Below are 22571 nucleotides of genomic sequence, written 5' to 3' on the forward strand. Positions count from 1 at the left end.
AAAAAAAACAAAAAACACACGCACAAAAAAATCCTGGAAATAGGGAACACTTAGGGGATACAAGAATAAGTAAACGTGAAATGTAGACAAACCAAATTGCTGACATGAATAGCCTAAATGTCCAGAAATCATCAGTGTTTTTGCCAGTAAACCTCAGGCGAGGCTCCGTCGCTTGAAGTAATGCAGTGGGACAGTGTCAAGGCAAGCTCTGGGGTCTGTGATTTTAAATAGGTTCATGCTAGTCAGTGTTCCATCTACCATTCTGTTCAAAGCAGCAGCATCAAGTATTGTACGATTAGACTGCACACTTCCACTCTCGTGCTTATTGAAGGCACGTGTTTTTCACAAAAGTATCAAAGTTCCAAAGGAAACCACAACAGCAGATAAAAGCGCAGTGTGCATGTTCCATTGTATAAGTGCACATGACATATCTCGGAATGCAATGCATTACTCCAGACAGATCTAGAGCATGCAGAGAATTTGCTGAGATCAGCTATGACCTTGAATAGAGCCCTTTTAAATGCACAGCATGGCTCCAGAAAACTAACAGGATAGCGCCACATTGCTGTAATCGTGTTCACACTCACCAGTCACACTACCCGAGCAAAATAGCTCAAATCAGCGCTGGCTCGTGTAATCTCTTCAGTCATTACAGCCTGCACAACAGCAGATCCTGTGGAATCCCTACACTTCACAAAGTTATCAGCTGAGAAAGGACCATTTGCCATTCAAGAAATGAAAAGGTCTTGAGCCTCTTACAGCTGCACAGTGCTCCTTTCTTGTGATCTTCAACTTTGTACCCACAATAATCCTTGTTTCATCGATTTGATCACATGACCCGCCCCACAACATTCTAGAAGAAGCAACTACTCTATGGTAACAAACTGGGCAATGACAATTTTCTTGAAGCAAGACTCATGGGGCAAAATGATACGCTTACACACAAGTTACCTACTTCCAATATTCTGCATGTCGCAGAAAAGTACATATCAGTACTATGCTCTGTGGGGCATTGGTAAGGCCAATAAAGTATAGCTGCGTGCAAGTGGAGGAAGCTGCTGCTCAAAAGACCCCAGACAGGTATTCTGCTCGTAATTAAACATTCTCGTGCATAATGCCATCTGTTGTACTGTGCAAAGTTATTCACTGGCAGACAGTCACGGAAACATGGCCAATAACTGTGTGGCTTCAATGTAAAGCCACAGAGTGGTTGGCCCTCCTCTATTCATCCTCCCCATGCACTAATTCATGTGCGATAACCTAACTGACCTAACAAATCCAGACCCTGTTCTTATGCTGTTTCTAATAGTAAATAGCATGTAAGCGGTGACAGGATTGTTGGGACCAGGCAAACCCAGAGCTCATTAAGAGACTGGAGAGTTATGTCTGCATTTCACTCGGCTGCCCAAGACTGCACAAATTGAACAGGATCCAAGTGCGCATGTTGAGCTAGGCAGCGGAAGTCAGTCACCAAATCTGAAATGTGCACTTCAAGCTTTAGGAAACTACCCATCACTCCTGCCAATCAGCAGGAATGGCCCCACCCCGGCCTTTCCTCAAAAAGACACTTGAGCAAGGCATTTTTATTTTATTAAAGGCAATGAATATTTAAATGTATGTATGTGTCTCTCTCTCCTCTCTCGCCCCTGTTGGCTTATGAACAGAAACATCAACTTCAATGGCATACATTGGTAAACAGATGTGACGACAATAACTAAGGTGCTCAATCTCTTAATCCGTTTTATCAATTGGAAGGGATGACGTAGAAAATCTAACTCTTTAACTTAGACTGCAGAACTGAAGCACAAACCTTAAGTACACTCCCTTAAGGAGGAATATAAATGGTGAGTGAAGCATCTTGATAAATCACATATGAAGAAAGCAAAGAGAATATTATATGGAGCTAATTATGAACTCCTCAAGTGTCTCAAAGGAACTCTTTAATACTTTAAAGGCTCCATATGTAGTTGCCCTGTCAAAATCTTTGCAAAACTGTAGCTATGTTTTTTCAACACAACTCCAGACAATTCGATCTCAGATCTTAGCAATATAATTTCACCTCCTGATGGTTTTGAATCCCAATAAATGATGGTCTGATTTAAGAGACTCAAACAATGTGAACCGGTTAACAGAGAGATATGTTTAATAACTGAACTTAATGCAAGCTCCAACTTCCCTCGATTATTTTTATCTTCCATGGTGGTTTTAGAGATTGATTACCTAGATGTTGTGTATATTTATTCCAATTGTTTTTTAAATCCTTAGACTTTGGACATGTGCCAACTTCATGGAAGTCTACTTTAGTGAAAACTCTTATTCAACCCTCTTCCTTAGTACCTAAGGTTTTGGGCAATTATTCCTCCATCTTATTACTCTCATTCTTAGGTAAAGTCCTTGAGAAACTTGTATTTGGACAACTCTCAAGGTTTGTTTAAATCCAATGATATTCTCAGCCATCATCATTAGGGCCTCCATTCCGGCAGAAGCACAGAGCTGGTAGCAGTCAGTCGTGGATGGCCTACGTGCAATAGTAGATGAAGCAGGAGTTGCTGCCTTGGTCCTAATTTTGTTACCAGCTTTTGATGTCACACACAACAGGGTTTCTGACTAATAATAATGCCTCATGAAAAGATGACCAATGGGTCTGGTGTAATTCCTAACCATTATTCAATGGTTGAGACAGCTGTTGCTTAAGTCTTGTCAAAGTAGCTGTCTACCATTAATTTTTTTGGCCCGATATGGTGGGCAGTGGCCCACTACCAGTGAATTCACTTTCTAACCTTGGAAGTATATCGATGCGGATTTAGCACTAAATACCAAAGTCAAAAACATGGCCAAATCTTGCTTCTGGCATCTTAAAAAAATATTAAAACTCTCTCCTCTCTTCCACTGTTTCATATCACCAGGTAACAGTAATAAATTATCAGATTCAATCTAGATAGGATTATAGCAACATCTATTTAACCTCTCCAAAACGTATGTTACGTCTACTTCAGTTAGTCCAGAATCTCATTGTGTGGTTTATCCCTTACTGCTCTAAAAGGACTCATCGCTCCAATTACATTGGCCATCTGTAGAGAGAAAAAAATAAATAAATAAATTATCTAAAACCGTGACTGATGTCTAGAAGTCTGCTTGTCAAGTCACCTGCGTTTTTAGCTTCCAGGTTTTATTTATTTTATTTATTTACTCCCTCCAGAGAATTAGGATTAGCAAATAACTTTCTCCTTGACATCCCAAAGTACTGGTCCCGTAAAACTGATGACCAGGCCATTTTTAGTGCAGCTGCAAGTGCATGCAACTCTTTGCCATCTGTTTTTCGAGGTGAACCTGTCCTCCTTTGTTTCAGGAAACATTTTATAACTGCTCACAACAGACCACAGAAGTAGCTTAAAGAATCGACATCATTGCACATTACTGCATACAATGAGAGACGTTCAAATGAGCTATGATCAATATCTCAAATCATTTTTAATTAAATAGTAGCACTACTACTACCACCAGAGAGGTGGCTGCATCTGAACATTCGTCACCCTAATGGATTGTATCCTGTTAAGCAATCTGAAACTGTATAGGCCACGTTAACCATAAGCCTAGAGCTCATTTGATAAGGGAAAAGGCTGCCTTACGGCAACGTACTGGACACATGTAAAGCAGCAACCTGGAGACAAGGGCATATCTTTACAAACACTAGACTCGGATTCCATGATCACGTCCTCTTTAATCAGTTTGGTTAAAGATATTTCCCTGCAAAATTTCTCTTTATATAATAGCAACGTTTAGCAGAAAGAATGCCATTCTATTCAGTATTCAAAAATGTTAACAAAGAAAAGGTTCAGTACTTTTATTTCTGAGCCCACATTATAGACATCTTTGATAAATTCATAAATAACCCTGCTTAATGCCAAGAACCAGAGGACAGTATAAACAAACAGAGGTGGCTGGGATTAAAGCTAATGCTAACTATGAACAGCATCGGAGGCATGGCCAGGAAAGATGGCAGATGAGCTTGGACGCATCCCTCCATGGGTGCGGGGGAGTGTCGTTCCTCCCCCCCCACCCACCGCCAGCAGCGACAGCTGCAAAATCCTTTACAAGTAAACAATAACAAACAGAGTTAGTTCTAGTTTCCTTGTAAAGGGAGCGGGGCCATGGGCCTGACGTTCTCGGAAAGGAGGGTGGGGGGTGGGAGAAGCACTCCCTGTAAGAAAGTACCATCTTGCCTGGCATGTTACCCCCATTTTTCACTGTATATATGTTGTTTTAGTTGTATGTGTCACTGGGACCCTGCCAGCCAGGGCCCCAGTGCTCATAAGTGTGCCTGAATGTGTTACCTGTGTTATGACTAACTGTCCCACTGAGGCTCTGCTATCCAGAACCTCAGTGGTTATGCTCCCTCATTTCTTTCAAAATTGTCACTAACAGGCTAGTGACCAATTTCACCAATTCACATTGGCATACTGGAACACCCTTATAATTCCCTAGTATATGGTACTGAGGTACCCAGGGTATTGGGGTTCCAGGAGATCCCTATGGGCTGCAGCATTTCTTTTGCCACCCATAGGGAGCTCTGACAATTCTTACACAGGCCTGCCACTGCAGCCTGAGTGAAATAACGTCCACGTTATTTCACAGCCATTTACCACTGCACTTAAGTAACTTATAAGTCACCTATATGTCTATTCTTTACCTGGTAAAGGTTAGGTGCAAAGTTACTTAGTGTGTGGGCACCCTGGCACTAGCCAAGGTGCCCCCACATTGTTCAGGGCAAATTCCCCGGACTTTGTGCGTGCGGGGGACACCATTACACGCGTGCACTACACATAGGTCACTATCTATGTGTAGCTTCACAATGGTAACTCTGAATATGGCCATGTAACATGTTTAAGATCATGGAATTGCCCCCTCTATGCCATTCTGGCATTGTTGGCACAATCCCATGATCCCACGGGTCTATAGCACAGACCCTGGTACTGCCAAACTGCCTTTTCAGGGGTTTCACTGCAGCTGCTGCCAACCCCTCAGACAGGTTTCTGTCCTCCTGGGGTCCAGCCAGGCTTGGCCCAGGAAGGCAGAACAAAGGACTTCCTCAGAGAGAGGGTGTTACACCCTCTCCCTTTGGAAAAAGGTGTTAAGGTAGGGGAGGAGTAGCCTCCCCCAGCCTCTGGAAATGCTTTCATGGGCACAGATGTGCCCATTTCTGCATAAGCCAGTCTACACCGGTTCAGGGACCCCTCAGCCCTGCTCTGGCGCGAAACTGGACAAAGGAAAGGGGAGTGACCAGTCCCCTGACCTGCACCTCCCCTGGGAGGTGCCCAGAGCTCCTCCAGTGTGCTCCAGACCTCTGCCATCTTGGAAACAGAGGTGCTGCTGGCACACTGGACTGCACTGAGTGGCCAGGGCCAGCAGGTGACGTCAGAGACTCCTTCTGATAGGCTCCTTCAGGTGTTGCTAGCCTATCCTCTCTCCTAGGTAGCCAAACCGTCTTTTCTGGCTATTTAGGGTCTCTGCTTTGGGGAATTCCTTAGATAACGAATGCAAGAGCTCATCAGAGTTCCTCTGCATCTCTCTCTTCACCTTCTGCCACGAAATCGACTGCTGATTGCGCTGGAAGCCTGCAAAACTGCAACAAAGTAGCAAAGACGACTACTGCGACCTTGTAACGCTGATCCTGCCGCCTTCTCAACTGCTTTCCTGGTGGTGCATGCTGTGGGGGTAGTCTGCCTTGTCTCTGCACTAGAAGCTCCGAAGAAATCTCCCGTGGGTCGACGGAATGTTCCCCCTGCTACCTCAGGCACCAAAGAACTGCACCGGTCCCCTGGGTCTCCTCTCAGCACGACGAGCGAGGTCCCTTGAACTCAGCAACTCTGTCCAAGTGACTCCCACAGTCCAGTGACTCTTCAGTCCAAGTTTGGTGGAGGTAAGTCCTTGCCTCCCCACGCCAGCCTGCATTGCTGGGAACCGCGTCTTTTGCAGCTACTCCAGCCTCTGTGCACTTCCGGCGGAAATCCTTTGTGCACAGTCAAGCCTGGGTCCACGGCACTCTAACCTGCATTGCACGACCTCCTAAGTTGTCCTCCGGCGGCGTGGGACTCCTTTGTGCAACTTCGGGTGAGCACCGTTTCACTCCTCTTCGTAGTGCCTGTTCCGGCACTTCTGCGGGTGCTGCCTGCTTCTGAGAAGGCTCCTTGTCTTGCTGGGCGCCCCCTCTGTCCCCTGACGCAATTGGCGACATCCTGGTCCCTCCTGGGCCACAGCAGCATCCAAAAACCCTAACCACACGGTTTGCAGCTAGCAAGGCTTGTTGGCGGTCTTTCGGCGGGAAAACACTTCTGCACGACTCTTCACGACGTGGGACATCCATCCTCCAAAGGGGAAGTTTCTAGCCCTTGTCGTTCCTGCAGAATCCTCAGCTTCTACTGCCTAGTAGCAGCTTCTTTGCACCCACAGCTGGCATTTCCTGGGCATCTGCCCATCTCCGACTTGTTTGTGACTTTTGGACTTGGTCCCCTTGTTCCACAGGTACCCTCGTTTGGAAATCCATCGTTGTTGCATTGCTGGTTTGTGTCTTTCCTGCAGAATTCCCCTATCACGACTTCTGTGCTCTTAGGGGAACTTTAGTGCACTTTGCACTCACTTTTCAGGGTCTTGGGGTGGGCTATTTTTCTAACCCTCACTGTTTTCTTACAGTCCCAGCAACCTTCTACAAGGTCACATAGGTTTGGGGTCCATTCGTGGTTCGCATTCCACTTTTGGAGTATATGGTTTGTGTTGCCCCTATCCCTATGTGTCCCCATTGCATCCTATTGTAACTATACATTGTTTGCACTGTTTTCTAGGACTATATTGCATATTTTTGGTATTGTGTACATATATCTTGTGTATATTTGCTATCCTCATACTGAGGGTACTCACTGAGATACTTTGGCATATTGTCATAAAAATAAAGTACCTTTATTTTTAGTATATCTGTGTATCGTGTTTTCTTATGATATTGTGCAAGTGACACTAGTGGTACGGTAGGAGCTTCACTCGTCTCCTAGTTCAGCCTAAGCTGCTCTGCTAAGCTACCATTATCTATCAGCCTAAGCTGCTAGACACCCTATACACTAATAAGGGATACCTGGGCCTGGTGCAAGGTGCAAGTACCCCTTGGTACTCACTACAAGCCAGTCCAGCCTCCTACACTCCCCCCTCAGGGTGCATGTGTGTTTGGCTGGCCATCACACATGCGCAGTGGGCCCTCTCTAGCCCAGCAACACTGTATGGCTGGGCACTCCCAGTCAATCCGGATGCTGCTGGGAGCCTGTGCCTGCAGTCAACGAGGGAAAGAGGAGCGGCGCACAGCGGAGGAGGCAAGTTATTTATTGTAACTTTGTTTTAATTACTACCCCTGTGCTGCCCCATCCTTGCCAAGAGCCGCTCCTGCCGATGAGCAGTGCCTCGCCAGAGCTCCCGACCCGATTAGCATAATCCTGTAGTATCCTGGAAAACCCCAGAGTCCTGGGGCCCCAATTTGTGCAGTAATTTGTTGGAAGATGTATTCTCCCCTGCATCTGGCACCCCAAGCCCCTATGAGAAAAGCTGCGCCCAGAGAAAGGAACTACTGGGATGAGTCAGGACTTGGCCTATTGGAACCCTAGGGCAGAGTGAAGTCCTTTGCCCAGAAAGAAGCTAGAGACAGCAGCCCAGGTCGAGAACTGAGATCAAGCTCCAGAGACACGCCGCAGGCAGTGCCAAGGGAGTTGAGGCCAGGTGAGCACCCGTATTGTTGACGAGGGATGGCACCCAGACAGAAAAGTAAGCCAAAACCCATGGGGAAGTTGCAAATGCAATGGTACAGCCCCAACAAGCAGTTGAACAATGTCAGCAAGCAGTAAACATAGCAACAAAAACCAGCAGACCCGAATTGTGCAGCAGCACCCCACAAGGTGCTGAATACGACCAATCCTCCACACGACGAGACAATACAAACAGGCAATAGGCGGCTAGCACACCACTCATAGGCCACGGGGGAGTAAATAATTGGGCCCGCTGTTGGTGGTGATTGTCCTGGGCTCTGCAATTGACTGTGTCCTGGCAGGCTCAGGCATAAATCTGAGCTCCAAGGGTGAGGGGGGCAACCTATGGGGTCACGCAGTGATATGACGGAGGCCAGCAGGAGGCACTAGCAGGCCCTGATCAGTGAGTGGGCCCACGGTTGCTGCAGAGACACCCAGCTGAAATTGCATTCCCTGCACAATAGACTTCCTCAGGGCATCCCCTCCTGGCATCCAAACTGCAAAGTAGCCATAAAAGAGCGCTGTGGCAGTCGTAAAAATATATATTACAATAAAAAAAATAAAAAAAAACACACAAAAACAAACAGGCCTCCCTGTGGGACCCCTGCATGAACAAGCATCTCATGAGAAGTGAACTGACTGTCAGACAGCGATACTGAGTGAGAATCACACAGGTCCCCTGAAATGACCAGGTGGGGGGAAACTTTAGCAGAAGACTTGGCCCGCTGGCTGCTATGGGTCCCTTGCGGCCTCTTAAGCAGTGAGGGGAACGTAGAGCCGGAACGATAGGTTGTCGAAAGAGGAAGGACCAAACTAAAAATACACAAACCCAGGAGGGCCAACATTGAATAGGTTGCAGACTAGAAGGTGTTATTAAAAGTTCAACAGTTGCCATGGGCAAAGAGAAGGGTAGCCACGACTTACTGAGATCACTCCCTGGGCTAACAACAAGTGGAGACCAGGGGTCTCTGTCAGTTTATGCACTAACCAATTCCTCTATTCTCTAGTTTAGAATTTGGAGAGGGACTCTGGTGCAGGGTTCACCGCCCTCTTGACAGCCAGTTGAGCAGGAAGGTTTAATCGTTACTGCATGTGTTGTCTTTCACGGAGTCAGATGATCCACTACACACATTGAGGGAGGGACTTCCATGATGAAATGCACAGCCAGTATCAATACATCTCTGTCCGGCATGACGTGGGTGGTTATCCAAGGTCTACCACATACCAATGATGACCCCAAGAACCAGTTACAAGATCCTAACATGGAATGTAAGGTGTCTAAATAAACAGATAAAAAGGAGCAGGATATACGTGTACCATAGGAGATATGGGGTGGCCACTCTTCTGCTTCAGGAAACTAATCTCTGGGGAGATTGTCTCAGCCACTTGTAAAGGAGGTCAACTCTTTGCAACTTCCTACTCGGGTTGCACGACTGGGGCCTTCATATGGGTCAATCCGGAGATCCCCTTCAAATCCAGGAGGGTGATCAGAGAAGTAGACGCGAGATTTGTCATCCTCAAAGGGACCTTAGACGCCCACGATCTTTGCATCATTAACGTCTATGCTCCTAATACTCATGTTGGACAATTTCTGAGGTCGGTGTTGCGGGCTGCCCAGATCCCACCACTGAGATTATCCTAGCAGGAGATTTTGATTGCACACTGAATGGGGATCTAGATAGATTGACCCCTCAGGCTGGAGTTAAACCCAAAGAGACAGCCGCACTTCAACAGCTATTAGACTCCCTAGAACTGACTGATGTATGGCATCAGGGTCACCCCCACACCTGTACTTTCTCTCGTTACGCCCCTGCCACAGCCACCTACAGTTGATTTGATTAGATTACCTCTTATGTGCGGCTACTGCTGTTGTAAAGATCACAGATATTCAATACTTGGGCCGCTACCTATCTGACCACTCACTGCTTTTAGCCACATACTCTTTACTGGCACAACCCCCTAAAGTGCCCCTCTGGAGATTGAGATTGAATGCCAAAACTCTGACTGACCCAGTCTTCTGTGATACAGTATTGGCTAACATAACATTATTTTACAGACAATTGGAAGGCAGCAGAGGAATAGAGCCTTAGAATGGGACACCATGAAAGTGGTGATTGAGGGTAGCAGAAGTGCGACAAATATTAGGTGCCCTGACAAAATAGGAAACGCAGCTGGATAAGATAGGGAGCAATAACCCCACAGACACATCGGCCTTAGCAGTCTGGGATCAATTGAAACACAAGCTATGTGACATCTGGTTCCAATTAGGAAAACCGAAAAACTGCAGCTAGAAAAACGCTTATATTTAGAGGAGGAGAGAACTGGGAGGTTACTGGCTCGGCTAATTAGATCTGAGAAAACGCTTCTAAAAAACAAGATTTCCCAAAAATAATATTTCTATTGAAAAGAAAAGTGTTCCGGGATCATACACAGAGGCAGCGAGATTCAGTGTTCATGACATTACTATAATGTAGAACCAAGATTACATTTAACTTTTTCAAATAGTATAACTAGCTCACTGTCTAAGGCAGATGTGTCCATCGCAGGGTCAAGGAGGGCTGTATCTATGACAGACTTTCTTGAGAATTATCTTAGGACATTTATCTCTTGTACATAGGTAAGTGTCAATCTCGAAACATTAAAGTATACAAAAGAAATTGATAAGGGGAATACCTGAATTAATTTAAGCCACTGGTAGTTACTCAGGCCACATCCCAACCCATCATTACTTTCCATGTTGTGCAAAATGAAGATGGACTGGGATGCAGCCCAAGTGATTATCAGTGGCTGAGATGCATTCAGGCATCCCTTCCATCACTTTTTTGTTTTACTCCAATGTGTCACTCTAAGAGAGACTGCTATGCCCCGACATAGGTCCTGTGCACACTAAGCTATAACTGGCTGGTCACCTCTAATTAGGGCAAAACAAGTCCAGAATTTCTTGTGTTCCAGTTCAGGGAGGACCTCGTCTAGCAGTTTGAACTGGGCTATTCCCACTGGGGTAGGGCCAAGATTGATTTGCATAAACCTCGGTCCAAGCTGAAGTGGCATTGTGTAAAAAATTACAATGGATTGGGATGCAGCCCTGCGTGATTACCAGTGGCTGGGAGTAATTCAAGCATTCCATTAATCAATTTTTGCATTCTACAGTGCGTCACCTTCTGTGGGACGGGTATGCCTAGACATTGGTCCTGTTCAATCTCAATCAAACCATGTTTTACCCGGCTGGCTGATGAGCCCTAACTAGGGCGAAACAAGTTCTAGGTTGCTTTTGTTTTCCGGTTCAGCAAGGACATTGTCTGGTAGATGTGAGTGGACTGTTCCCATCAGAACAGTGTCAAGACTGGATCCTGCCATATGTGTAGGAAATCAAACAGGAGGTGGCATAGTGTGCAAAATAAGGATGTATTGGAATGCGACCCTGAGTAGTTATCTGTGGCCGAGCTTAATTCAAGCATTCTATCCATCACTTTTTGTGTATAATATAGCATGTAATTCTGTACCTCTGGCATTCATATGGCCTTCTGAGCTACGCTGTACACCACTCGCCTAAATGAAACACAATCAAGCTCTACAGGCTCAGAGCTCTTGTTATATATACTGAAGAAATGCAAAAGCATGAACAGGATCTTAAGATGCCCGCGATCAAGTGCAAGATGTTTGCTATTTTATGTTAAGTCTGCACTTTTTCTTGTGCAACTTAAGAGAACATGTAGCACAAAACAGAGAGGATTCAGCCCATACGGTTAGATTTTACTTTACCAAAACAACCTATTGTCTATTAGAAGCAACTCAAATAGGAACATTCTGCACTGAACTACATAGTTTTTCAAGAGGTGGGTAAGCCACTGAAAGCTCGAGCCAGGCTTCGCTTAAGCCTGGCTCAGCTTGGAGTTCTTTTGGGACTTCGAGCCCATAGTAAGCTGGGCTTCCATGTGATCTTGGGTAATGTAACTGGTGCTCCTATACCCTCGTGTTGATTTGTACTATAAATTTAAAAACTGCAGAAGAACGCACTAAGAGGTTAAAAAGCCCTAACTTAAGTAAAGAACAAAAAGATACCCACTTGCTAGTCGATGTGTATAGTGAAACCAGAAAACCTGGATAAATTGCGGCTTCCCTACTTAAATGTGATCTTAAGTAACTAATTATACAAAACTCTTTATTCTTCCTTATAGCCTATGAAAGCACTTTCGAAAAGGAGCTGTTTACCAGCTGTACAAAACTATTACTTTCAATAAGTACTTCTCAGTGCGGTGCTATAATGTGTCCATTAATGTCAAAGCTTCCACATGTTAAAGTAATATATTTTTTTTTAAATGTGAAGAGAGTTTAAAGTATTTTACGCGGTTTGTTGGAGAATTTACAAAACACATTTTCAGGGCTCGGTTCATGCACGGGCCCAGACTCTTGGCTCGGCTCTACTTGTTAATTTGTTGGCTCTCCAACCTCTTATATTCAACTGCCAGCACAAATTTACCAACCCTACTTACTCCGTAGAACAGCACCCACCTTCTCAAAGCTCTGTTTGCGCGATGGCTCCTTCTCGAGCCACAACATGACTGCCTCGAAGACTGTCTCCTCCTTGGACACGTTGAGGTCATCGCTGGCTACGATCTCAGTTAGCTTGTCCCGGCACAGGCTGAGAAACTCCTCTTGACGACACACCCGCCCAAAGTGCTGCAGGATGTAGTCAAAACTCTGGCGCTGCAGTTCCAGGCACGAGTGGGCCTCTGCAAAACAGTGGATGCCCACACAGTTGGTCTCGTCCATTTGCTGGGCCATGAACCGGCAACAGGCCTCACGCACAGCCAGCATGTCCAGCAGATTGGCGGCAGCCAGCAGGGCCTGTACGTTCCCCTTGTTGATCACCACCTACATAGAAGAAAAACATATTTAGATACATGTTCTTCCAGAAAACTAAAACATACTTCCAGCGGAACAGAACTAAACTAGTCAACACATGAAAACTCAATTTCAAAACATGCAAAACCTATTGAATCACTGGTTTTTGCAACATATCGCAAATTTACAAAGGCCGAGGGGGCAAGCGGCGTCAAGAGCACTGCTTGTGTGTGTCAGTCTCTTTGCCTTACTTAGGGGTACCTATGTGTGGTCTCATTTCCTAGTGTGCAGTAGCTCTCCGTGGCACCAAAAACTGGCAATAGAGGTGCGTTGTTTTGTGATGTGGTGTGCAGAGATTCGAGATAGTCAAACCGGTATTTCATAATGTATTATAGAGTAGTGATGGGCGGAAAAAAAAATAAACAAGAGACTGTGTGAACAGAAGAAACGTTACATGAATCAAAAAGTATTCCAAAAGAAAACGGGGGGGGGGGGGGGGTCTTCGGAATTCTTGAATAGCACACAAGCCGATATTATGTATACATTGAGTTGCATTATGTCAGATGGATCACTTTCAACAAGGCTTGGTTTACCAGCCTGTCCACCAACCCCAATGGTTACTTAAAACAGTTTTATTATAATTAAACACTGCGTGGTTGCTACTATTGGGTGCAATCCCAGTAATTGTTGAACAGCATCTCCACGACTACCTCTGTAGCAGAGCCTGAAAGACGTGGGGAAAAGGTGCATGTGTCAATACAGTGTGTGCAGAGTTATCGTAAGCACATCTCGACTGTGCTACTTTTACACGATGAACAGCAAGGGGAGTGAATAAAGGACACGGATGGAACAATTCACAGACTGGCATTTAATATACAGCTCCTGCAAGGCAGCTCGGCCTGGGGCACCACCTGGGCCGTGTAGGCGTAGTCCACCAGGGCGCCGATCATGGCCGGCTCCACCCCGTTGATGGCCACCCGCTCCTGCTGGGCCTCGGCCAGGCCGGAGTTGGAGAACATGGCGCGGAAGTAGGAGCTGCAGGCGGCCAGCACCAGGCGGTGGCAGGGGAAGTCGTGGCCGCCGCAGCACAGCACCACGTCGCAGAAGGAGCGCAGCAGGCGCAGGCTGTTCAGGCCCTCCAGCACATGCAGCGGGTGCCGGGCCTCGGTGAGCAGCAGCTCCTCCTCCTCCTGCCCCTCCTCGGCTTCCTCCGCGGAGGCCTGCGGGGGCGGCGGCTCCTGCTGCGGGGCCCTGGCGGCGGGACAGTTACGCGGAGCCGGCTCCATCCCTCCGCGGGTGCTGCCTGTGCTGTAGAAGCTGTCTTTTTTGTTTTGAAAGGCCACTTCCTCTCCCAAATAACGTCACTTCCGGTTCTTGACCGCCGCTTCCTTTTCTCATTGGCTCTGTTGATGGCGCGTCATTTCCGATCGCAAACCTGCATTGCCCCTTTGAGTGGGGTAAGGTTTAGCGGCGCCAACCTCAAGAGCGGTTCTAATAGTTTAATGCGATACCTTTGTTTAACAAGTATTGGCAAAGCCAATATCTCTTGTCTGTACACGCGTTATTTATTGGCTTAGCAATGTCTGTTGCAGTGTTGTATACCAATTGTTTGGAGTGGGGTGGACTAGATTAAATTGGGGTCGATGGATTGAATTTAACTGATAGGATGGGGATGGGTGGTTTGATGTGGGGTGGATTGGATTGGGGTGAGGTGGATTGCATTAGAGTGGATTAGAGTGGGGCAGATTCTTTTGGATTCAAGTGGGGCTGATTGGAGTGGAGCGCATTGGAGTTGGGCAGATGGTTTTAGGTTGGAGTGGGGTAGATTGCATTGGATTGGAGAGGGGCAAAATGTTTTGGATTGGAGTGGGGCAGATTGCAGTGGGGCCAACTGGAATGAGGAAGATTGTTTTGGATTACAGTGGGACAGATTGTTTTGGATTGGAGTGGAACGGATTATAGTGAAGCAGATTGTTTGTGTTTTTTTAACAATTTGTATTGGCATTTTTTGTTTAAAACAGTTAAAACAATCTTGTCTCAGCATAACAACTCGTATGGCATTAGTCACTTTTTACCAGTTAAAATTCTGCAAAACATTAGATGACAGAGTGGTATCATCATTCATGGTTGATAACATAAATGATATAATTACAGCAGTGATTAAACCAATTCCCTTGTCTGTACATTTGTGCATGTCTTACCTGGATAAAGCCAGATTGAGAGTTCTCAAGTAATGTAGTAAATGATTAGCTGCTAGCAAGTGAGCCCCGTCAGATTGTCGCAGTTGTCATGCAAATCAGGATCTCTGTCATTGGGGCTTATCACAGTGCCTGCAGCCGGCTGAGGACCAAGTAGCTAACCCCTTCCCTCCACCTCCTCAACTAATTTGACCTGCTCTTTGCTTCTCATAGGATTGCTTCATCATATGTGATGCTGTGTGGGAAGCGAAGGGGACCCCAACAATCCAGCCCCCCTCTGGTATTGTGATTAGGCACAACAATGGCATGTTGGGATAGGGTTCGCTAGTTGTGTAAGCCAGTAAATTATAATTCAGCTAAACCCCTCTGCAACTGCAGCAACCACAATTTCCTGTGTGACCTTTAAACCAAATTGTCTAAGATGCTCCAGTAACACTCTCCATTCTGTTGACATGGGACGTTTCTGTAGTTCCCTATATTCCTCCCTACGCAGGGCCACTTCCTCTGCCTCCCCTCATAGGAGCAAATCCGTTTTCCATATTAGTACAGAAGATGGAGTCAGTGACTTACAGCGGAGTGTTATTAGTCACTTGGCTGGGATGAGTGCCAGGTCTACGAATTTGGGGGCTACTACTGCCTTTGTGTGCCTGGGGTAAAGATCTAGTATGCAGTGATCAGCCGAATCCCAATGGGAGGAACCGGTGATCTCGCGGAGTGTTTCACAGATTCCTGTCCAATATTGTTGCAAGGATGGGCAGGCCCACAGCATGTGGAGGAGGTCGGCTTCTTCAGCATGGCAACAGGGACATATGGATTTTGTGGCTGGAAAAAGAAAGTGTATTCTGTGTGGGGTCAAGTAGGCCCTGTGGAATACTGCAAATTGGATAAACTTGAACCGAGCATTGCGTGGTATCTGCGATGCATGTTCTAACAGTAATCGCCACTCTTTGTCATGTAATGAGCGTGCCAGGTCTGATTCCCATTTATCCCGGAAGGGTGTTAAAGATAATCGATAGTGGGAGCGCTGCGCTCTATATAACCATTAAACCAGATGCCTTCCCAACCCCATATCGTAAAGTACCTGTACTAGTGCATGTGTCTGGGGCTCCTCTCCATTCGGAGTCCATTGCGGATGTATAAAGTGCAGTATAATGGCATGCGTTAGAAATCGGGTACCGGGGAGCTGTATCTGAGATATAAACTCTTTGTGGGATAGTAGGTGGCCCTCTTCAAATAGATCCCCTAGGGTGGAATAACCATTTTCCTCCCAATGTCTGAGCTGTGCCGTGGAAAGAATTCCAGATGAGGTGGGAAAACCGCTTAAGGGTATATTGGGGGCGTAGGGCACCACATTCTTGGTTAGTGTAAGCACCTTGTGCCAGTACTATATAGCATTCTGCAACAGCAGTGGCAGCTGCCGACTGCGAATGGGACTCCAAGGCAAGACCAGTGAATGTAAATCACCATTGTCTAGTTGTGTCTGTGTGAAATGTATTTCTTGCAAGTGAATGATGGCTAACCATTGTGCCAGCCATTGGAGCTGCGCTGCTAGGCAGTATGTTTGGAAGTCGGGCACGCCCATTCTCCCTTTGTCCATAAGTAATTGTAGTTTTTGAAGACTTATGCGGCGGCGTCCAGTGGCCCATATTAGTTCTATCAATAATGTATTTAGTGTTTTAAAAGTCGCTTGTGGTATGCAAATTATGAGGTTCACAAAGTAGTATAGTAACCTGGGAAGCAAGTGCCAAGCACCAGGCTAGAGAAAGGGGCAACGAGGTCCAGAATTTAATCTCTGCTTGTAGAGACATTATACCTTTATTCAAATTACCCTCTAGCAGCTCTGTGGGGGGGGGCAATGTATTTGTATACCCAGGTATTTAAATGTCTGATGAGCCACTGGGATCTCAAGTGTACCCAAGGGAATTGTGTCAGTGGAGAGCACCCCTTCTCGGAATGAGAGCGCTAGGGATTTTGAATGGTTTACTTCCAGGCGTGAGATTGCACCAAACTGCTCGAGGGTATGACTCACTCTGTCTAGCTCCTTCTCCATGTCGCGTACATATAGGAGCATGTTGTCAGCATAGAGGGATACTATGCCTATCTGACCTCCTCCCGGTATTCCCCAGTTACCTCCTTCCTGTCTCGACTTTTGGGCGAGTGGTTCCATTGCCAGCATGAACAGTAATTGGGAAAGTGGGCAGCCCTACCGAATTCCCCGGAATATGTGGTATAATGGAGAAATATATTCACCTGTCTTCGCTCTGGCCGTGGGGTGGGAGTATAAAACCTTAACCCATTTAATATGTTCTTCTGGTATATTGAATTTCCTTAGTACCATGTAGAGCTATTTTCATTGTAAGGAGTCAAACGCCTTCTGCAAATCCAAGGAGTAGCATCCCGCCCTAAGAAAGTCAGAGACTGCCGCCTCCATCACTTGATACAGGCGACGGATATATAGGGAAAAACTCCTTTGTGGTATAAAACCCCATACGATCAGTTGAGGGAGGAGCGATAATAGCCTCTGGGCAAGCACCCTGCTGAGTATTTTGTAATCTGTGGTCAATAAAGAGAGTGGTCTGTAAGAGGAAAGCTTGGTTGGTGTGCCTCCTGGCTTTAAAAATGAGGTGACCAGAGCCTGACTCGAAGTTTCTGGGAGCCTCCTGAGTTCAAACGGAGTTTCGTACATTTTCAGCAGTTTTGGGATGGGCTGAGGGGCGTATGTCGAGTAGAATTCAATAGGTAATCCATCTATACCTGGGGACTTATTGCGCTGCATCTCCCTTATGGCCAATTGTACCTCCTCCACTAATAAAGATCCCACCAGTTGTGTGTAGTAATCTCTGGTGAGGCGGGGAAGTTTGAGGTCCCGGCAGAAGACTTCGCAACGATCACAGGGGAGACTGGGGGAGGCTGTATATAAGTAACCAGGGTACTCTTGGAATGCTCGATTGACCTCGAGCTGTGTGGAGCAGTGCTGTCCTGAGGCCGATATTACCTGTAGAACTGGAGTAGGTTCCCTGGGAGGTTGTATTAATCGTGCTAGTAAAGTACCAGTTTTGTCCCCCTCAGCGTGTGATCGATTAATGTATGTCCTATAATCATAGACCCTCAATCTTTCAATGAACTCTGCATGTTGTTTTTTAGCTGCTAGTAAATCAGCTTCTAGGTTGGGATGGTCTATGGCCTTCTGTTCCAGTTTACCCAACTGATTCTCAATGTCAATCAACTCCCGCAATGTTTGGTTTAGGGCCCCCACAGAGGCCTTAATGGCTACTCCCCTGACAACCACCCCAAATGCCTCACACTCTACAAGATCTGATGAGGCTGAGCCCTCGTTCCCGATAAAATATTCTTCAATGGCAGGGTGTAACGTGTCACGAAAAGCCGCATCATCTAGGTGTGTTGGCTGCATGCGCCATGTAGGAACTGGCACAGGGACACGCCCCCATTGGATTGTCACTTCTATGGGGTTGTGATCTGGAAAAGTTTTAGCCAGGTATATAGAGTCAGTGAATTGCCCAGCCATTTGGGTAGGACAAAGGATTCAGTCTAACCGGTTATGTAGCCGGTGTGGTGGGGAAAAGAAGGAATATTTCCTCAACCCCTGATGTTGTGCTGTCCACAAGATCCCAATGAGTGGTCCAAGCTGCTAGGGCTTGCGCCTGTTTAACTGAGTCAGTGTGAGGTAAGGGTAGATGTGAGCGATACAGTATGATAGCTAATACTGAATTAAAGCCCCCTCCTATGACCCAGGGAATATGTGACCATTCTGCTAATACTGTAGACAGGTGTTGCAGAAACACATTCTGTTCTGTGTTGGGGCAGTATATGCTCTCCAGAACCATCTGCATGCCATCTAATTGCCCCATCGCTAGGGCATAACGACCCAGGGCATCTATTTTAGTGTTCAGTGTCTGAATGGGGACTCCTGCCCGAATCCAGATGGCGGCGCCTCTAGCGAATTCTGAATAAGAGGTGGCCACTATCTGGCCTCTCCACTTAGCCTTAAGCCGGGTATCCTGAGGTAAGGATAAATGTGTTACTTGCAGGTAAACAATGGAGGACTTACGGCACTGTAACTGAGCTAGCACCCTGTGACGCTTTTGAGCAAAACCCAATCCCCTGACATTCCATGTCACAATATTATAAACGGTGTGGTGTCGATGCCATTAAACTGATATGCGGGCGGCTGTCTACGTGTCTCCCTCAACCCACCCACACATCATACAGCAGGCCAAGTAACAAGTTATGTATCCCAACTTTCAGGTCCAACATAAAACAATTGTTCGACCACACTTCAACCTGAATTTCGATTAACTTAGGAATATAACCAGTTTTGCCATTGCATGTGGGGGGGAGGTCCCAGCGAGGCACGAGCCAGATAGTCTCATGTTGGTCCATGGCGGGCTGTACGGTGGGCCCGGTGTCCTCTCTGGTGAGTCCAAGACATATAGGAGGCAAGGGCCTTCCCTTACCAACGTGTAGAGGTGTGAGCCGCGGAGCCCTGATGGGCTGTCTACAGCCCAGCGTGAGGGATTGCTGGGGCTTGTAAACATATGGTTGTTCATAGGGACCGTGTAGTGCAATACATGTACCGTTAGATGATGGTGTCTGTGGTCTGTGGAGTAACTGACAGGAACAAGGCCATGCTGGAGCTCGACTCGGCGTCTGAGAGGGAGGAGACAGAGTGACAGGAGGGCGTTCGACTGAGTCCGGTTTCCATACTCCTCACTGACTACAGTGCTGAAGCTCCCTGCCCTCTAGCACTTCCTGTGGCAAGGGGACCGTTGTCATTGCATCTTTGGGTTGGCGCTTGCGCTCAACAGTTTTCCCCCAGGTTTGGGACCGGTCACCCTGTTACCCGTCCACCGACGAGCAGCAGGATATTCTTGTTCAAGCTAGTCCCATGCTGCCTCTGGAGTCTCAAAAAACAAACCGCGGTCTTCCTGTAGTATTTGCATTCACGCTGGAAATAATAAAGCATATTTCAACCCCTCTTCACGTAGCTGCTTCTTCACAGCTTGGTATGATGCACAGTGTCTCTTCACTTCCAGGGTGAAGTCCGGGAACACAGACACCACTGCGTTGTCTATCCTGATGGGTGTTGCCTTTTGTTTGGGCCATCCTCAGTAAGTGTTTACGATCCCAGTCGACATGGAGGCACACGGTGGGCCCTCTCAACAATGAAAATAGTCGATAGACCCTGTGGGGCTACTGCTGATCAAAACCACCCTTCGATGAACTAGGTGGGATTGGTGCCCTCCTCCCTTTCAGATATACCTATGATTCTCACGTTATTTTGCCGCGAACGACCTTTGGCATCTTCTGCGCGATTCTGAAGTTGTTGGATCCAACGTTGTAGGTCAAAGATAGTTTCGGTGTTCCGCGCATGCTGGGGGGCTAGTTCTGCAAGGGTGACCTCCGCCGTGCGTAACTTAGTGGCTAATTTATTGTGGTCGTCTTTCAGGATGCCGAGGTCTGCGGGAATTGTGTCTATGCGATGTTCAGTAGCAGCTCGCGATTCACGGATTTCTTGAAGGATCAGGTCAAGTTTGTCCGCAGGGGGAGGAGAATTGGTAGGGGACACGCAGTCTCTAGGGCTGGATCCATTACGCCCCTCCGCCTGTGTCAGGGGTGCTCCGGAGTCCAACAGGCAGGCCGGAGTGCGGGTAGTCTTATTGTGCCCCATTGCATTGGCGCCTTACAAGCGCTGAAATGCCTGGGCTGGGAGAGCAGGGGCGATACCCCTTTGCGCCTAGGAGCTCCGGTTCAGTGCGATAGGTATCAACCACTATAGGAGGTACTAGCCGGTGGATCCCCTTTTTCTCTTGACTTAGACCGGGGGAGGGAAGGCCAACCACACAGCGCGCCGATCTTTTTTAAAGTCTTAGGCCCTCTGCTCTCCAGGGTCAGTCTCGTAGACAACCCGCAGCCCCACCTAGCAGGGGTGCCATTGATTATGCAGTTCAGGGCAGGTGGTGGGAGCCCTGCTGGTCGCAAGGTACGTCACTCACATTGTGAGGGCCCGGTGCCCCGGTCCCCTCTGCCAGTGCGCTGCTCCCCTACCCCCGCTGCATGGCCGCTAAACCCCCTGCAGCTCTGCACCTCAGAGCAGCGAGGAAGAAGGGGGCTTGCAGCCCCCGATTGCAGGCTCCTCACCTCTCCGGGGCTGTCTGGACGGCCACCGCCAGTCGCCCCCAAGCCGTCTCCGCTCTGGTTTCCCCTGTCAGTGTGGGGCCTACCCTCGATCCTCCGGGATCGCCGTGTGGTACCTCAGTTGCTGCGGGATGGGGCAGGGGTCTCTATGTTGTTCCAGTACCCACTTTCTGACGTACCTTGGAGCCGGCCTGTGCTGGCCACCTGAGGCTCTCTCCAGGCAGGGGGGCAGCCCCCCCCAGGCCCGGATAAGCCTCGCTGTCTGTGGGCGGCCAGTTTCTGATCACCAGAGGCCTTCAAGAGGGGGCACGATAGGTTCACATGGTTCCCTGTGACTTCCTTCTTACGATCTTAGTCTTGTGTCATGTGCGTAACTGCAGGATAATTGCGGACTCTTGGGCGGGCCACGGGAGCTCTAAGGAGTCGCGTGCGCCATGTTTGGTGTTCGGCCAAATCAGTGGGGCAGATGTTTTTGGAGTGGGGAAGATAATTTTGGATTGGAGTAGGGCAGATTGGAATGGGGCAGATTCTTTTTATATTGGATTGGAGCATATTTTTGTTATATGGGATTGGGGCAGATTATTTTGGATTAAGTAGGACAGATTGGAGTGGGGCAGGTTGTTTTCGATTAGAGTGGGTCAAATTGTTTTAGAATGGAGTGATGGAGATTGTTTTTATTGGAGTGGTGCTGATTGTTTTTATTGGAGTACGGCAGATTGCTTTAGAGTGGAGTGTGGCAAATTATTAGAGTGGGTGGAGTGGAGTGGGGAAGATTGTTTTGGATTGGAATGGGGCAGATTGGAGTGGGCAGATTGTTTTGGATTGGAGGGGGGCAGATTGGTTTGAACAAGTGGGGCAGATTGGATTGGGGTAGATTTTTTGGGATTGGAATGGGGTATATTGTTTTGGATCGGAGTGGATCAGATTGTTTTTGGAGGGGGGAACATTGTTTTGGATTGGAGTGGGGCAGATAGCTTTGAAATGGAGTGCAGCAGATTCCAGCGGGAGAGACTGTTTAAGATTAGAGTTGGGCAGATTGTTTTAGATTGCCATGGGGCAGATTGTTATGAATTGGCATGAGGCAGATTGGAGTGGGGCAGATTGTTTTAGATTAGAGTGAGGCAGATTATTTTGGAGTGGCATGGGGCAGATTGTTTTGAATTGGCATGAGGCAGATTGGAGCGGTGCAGATTGTTTTGTTTGGAGTGGGTCAGATTGTTTTGGATTGATGTGGTGCAGTTGTTTTTATTGGAGTGGGGAAGATTGCTTTTATTGAGGTAGAGCAGAATGTTTTGGATTTTGGAGGGGGTAGGTTGCAGCGGGGCAGACTTTTGGACTGGAGTGGGGCTGATTGTTTGGCATTAGAGTGGTGCAGATTGTTTTGGAGTGGGGCAAATTGGAGTGGGATAGAAGGGGCAAATTTGAGTGGGGTGGGTTGGAAGGATTTGAGTGTGGTAGATTGGAGTGCATTAGGGTGAATGGTTTGGATTGTCTGGGGTGGTTTGGATTGGTCTGGGGTGGATTGGATTGAGTGGGATGGATTGGATTGAGTGGGTGGATTGGTGTGGTTGAGGTGAGGTGGATTGGATTG

The 22571-nt window shown here is 47.4% G+C and overlaps 1 protein-coding gene across 2 annotated transcripts in view; it reads right to left on the bottom strand.

The window, feature by feature from the left end:
* LOC138299154 (kelch-like protein 20) overlaps nucleotides 1–13980 on the bottom strand; it is a 62023-nt gene extending 48043 nt beyond the window's left edge. For both annotated transcript variants that reach the window (XM_069237224.1, XM_069237223.1), the window contains exons 1-2: nucleotides 13538–13980; nucleotides 12294–12656 (exon numbers count right to left, since the gene is read on the bottom strand). In XM_069237224.1, coding sequence (XP_069093325.1) covers nucleotides 12294–12656; nucleotides 13538–13912 — 738 coding nt within the window. In that variant the 5' untranslated portion in view covers nucleotides 13913–13980. The remainder of the gene's footprint in view (nucleotides 1–12293; nucleotides 12657–13537) is intronic.
* Between the last annotated feature and the right edge of the window lie 8591 nt (nucleotides 13981–22571).

Source organism: Pleurodeles waltl, chromosome 6, assembly GCF_031143425.1.
Source record: "Pleurodeles waltl isolate 20211129_DDA chromosome 6, aPleWal1.hap1.20221129, whole genome shotgun sequence".
Taxonomy (NCBI): Eukaryota; Metazoa; Chordata; class Amphibia; order Caudata; family Salamandridae; genus Pleurodeles; species Pleurodeles waltl.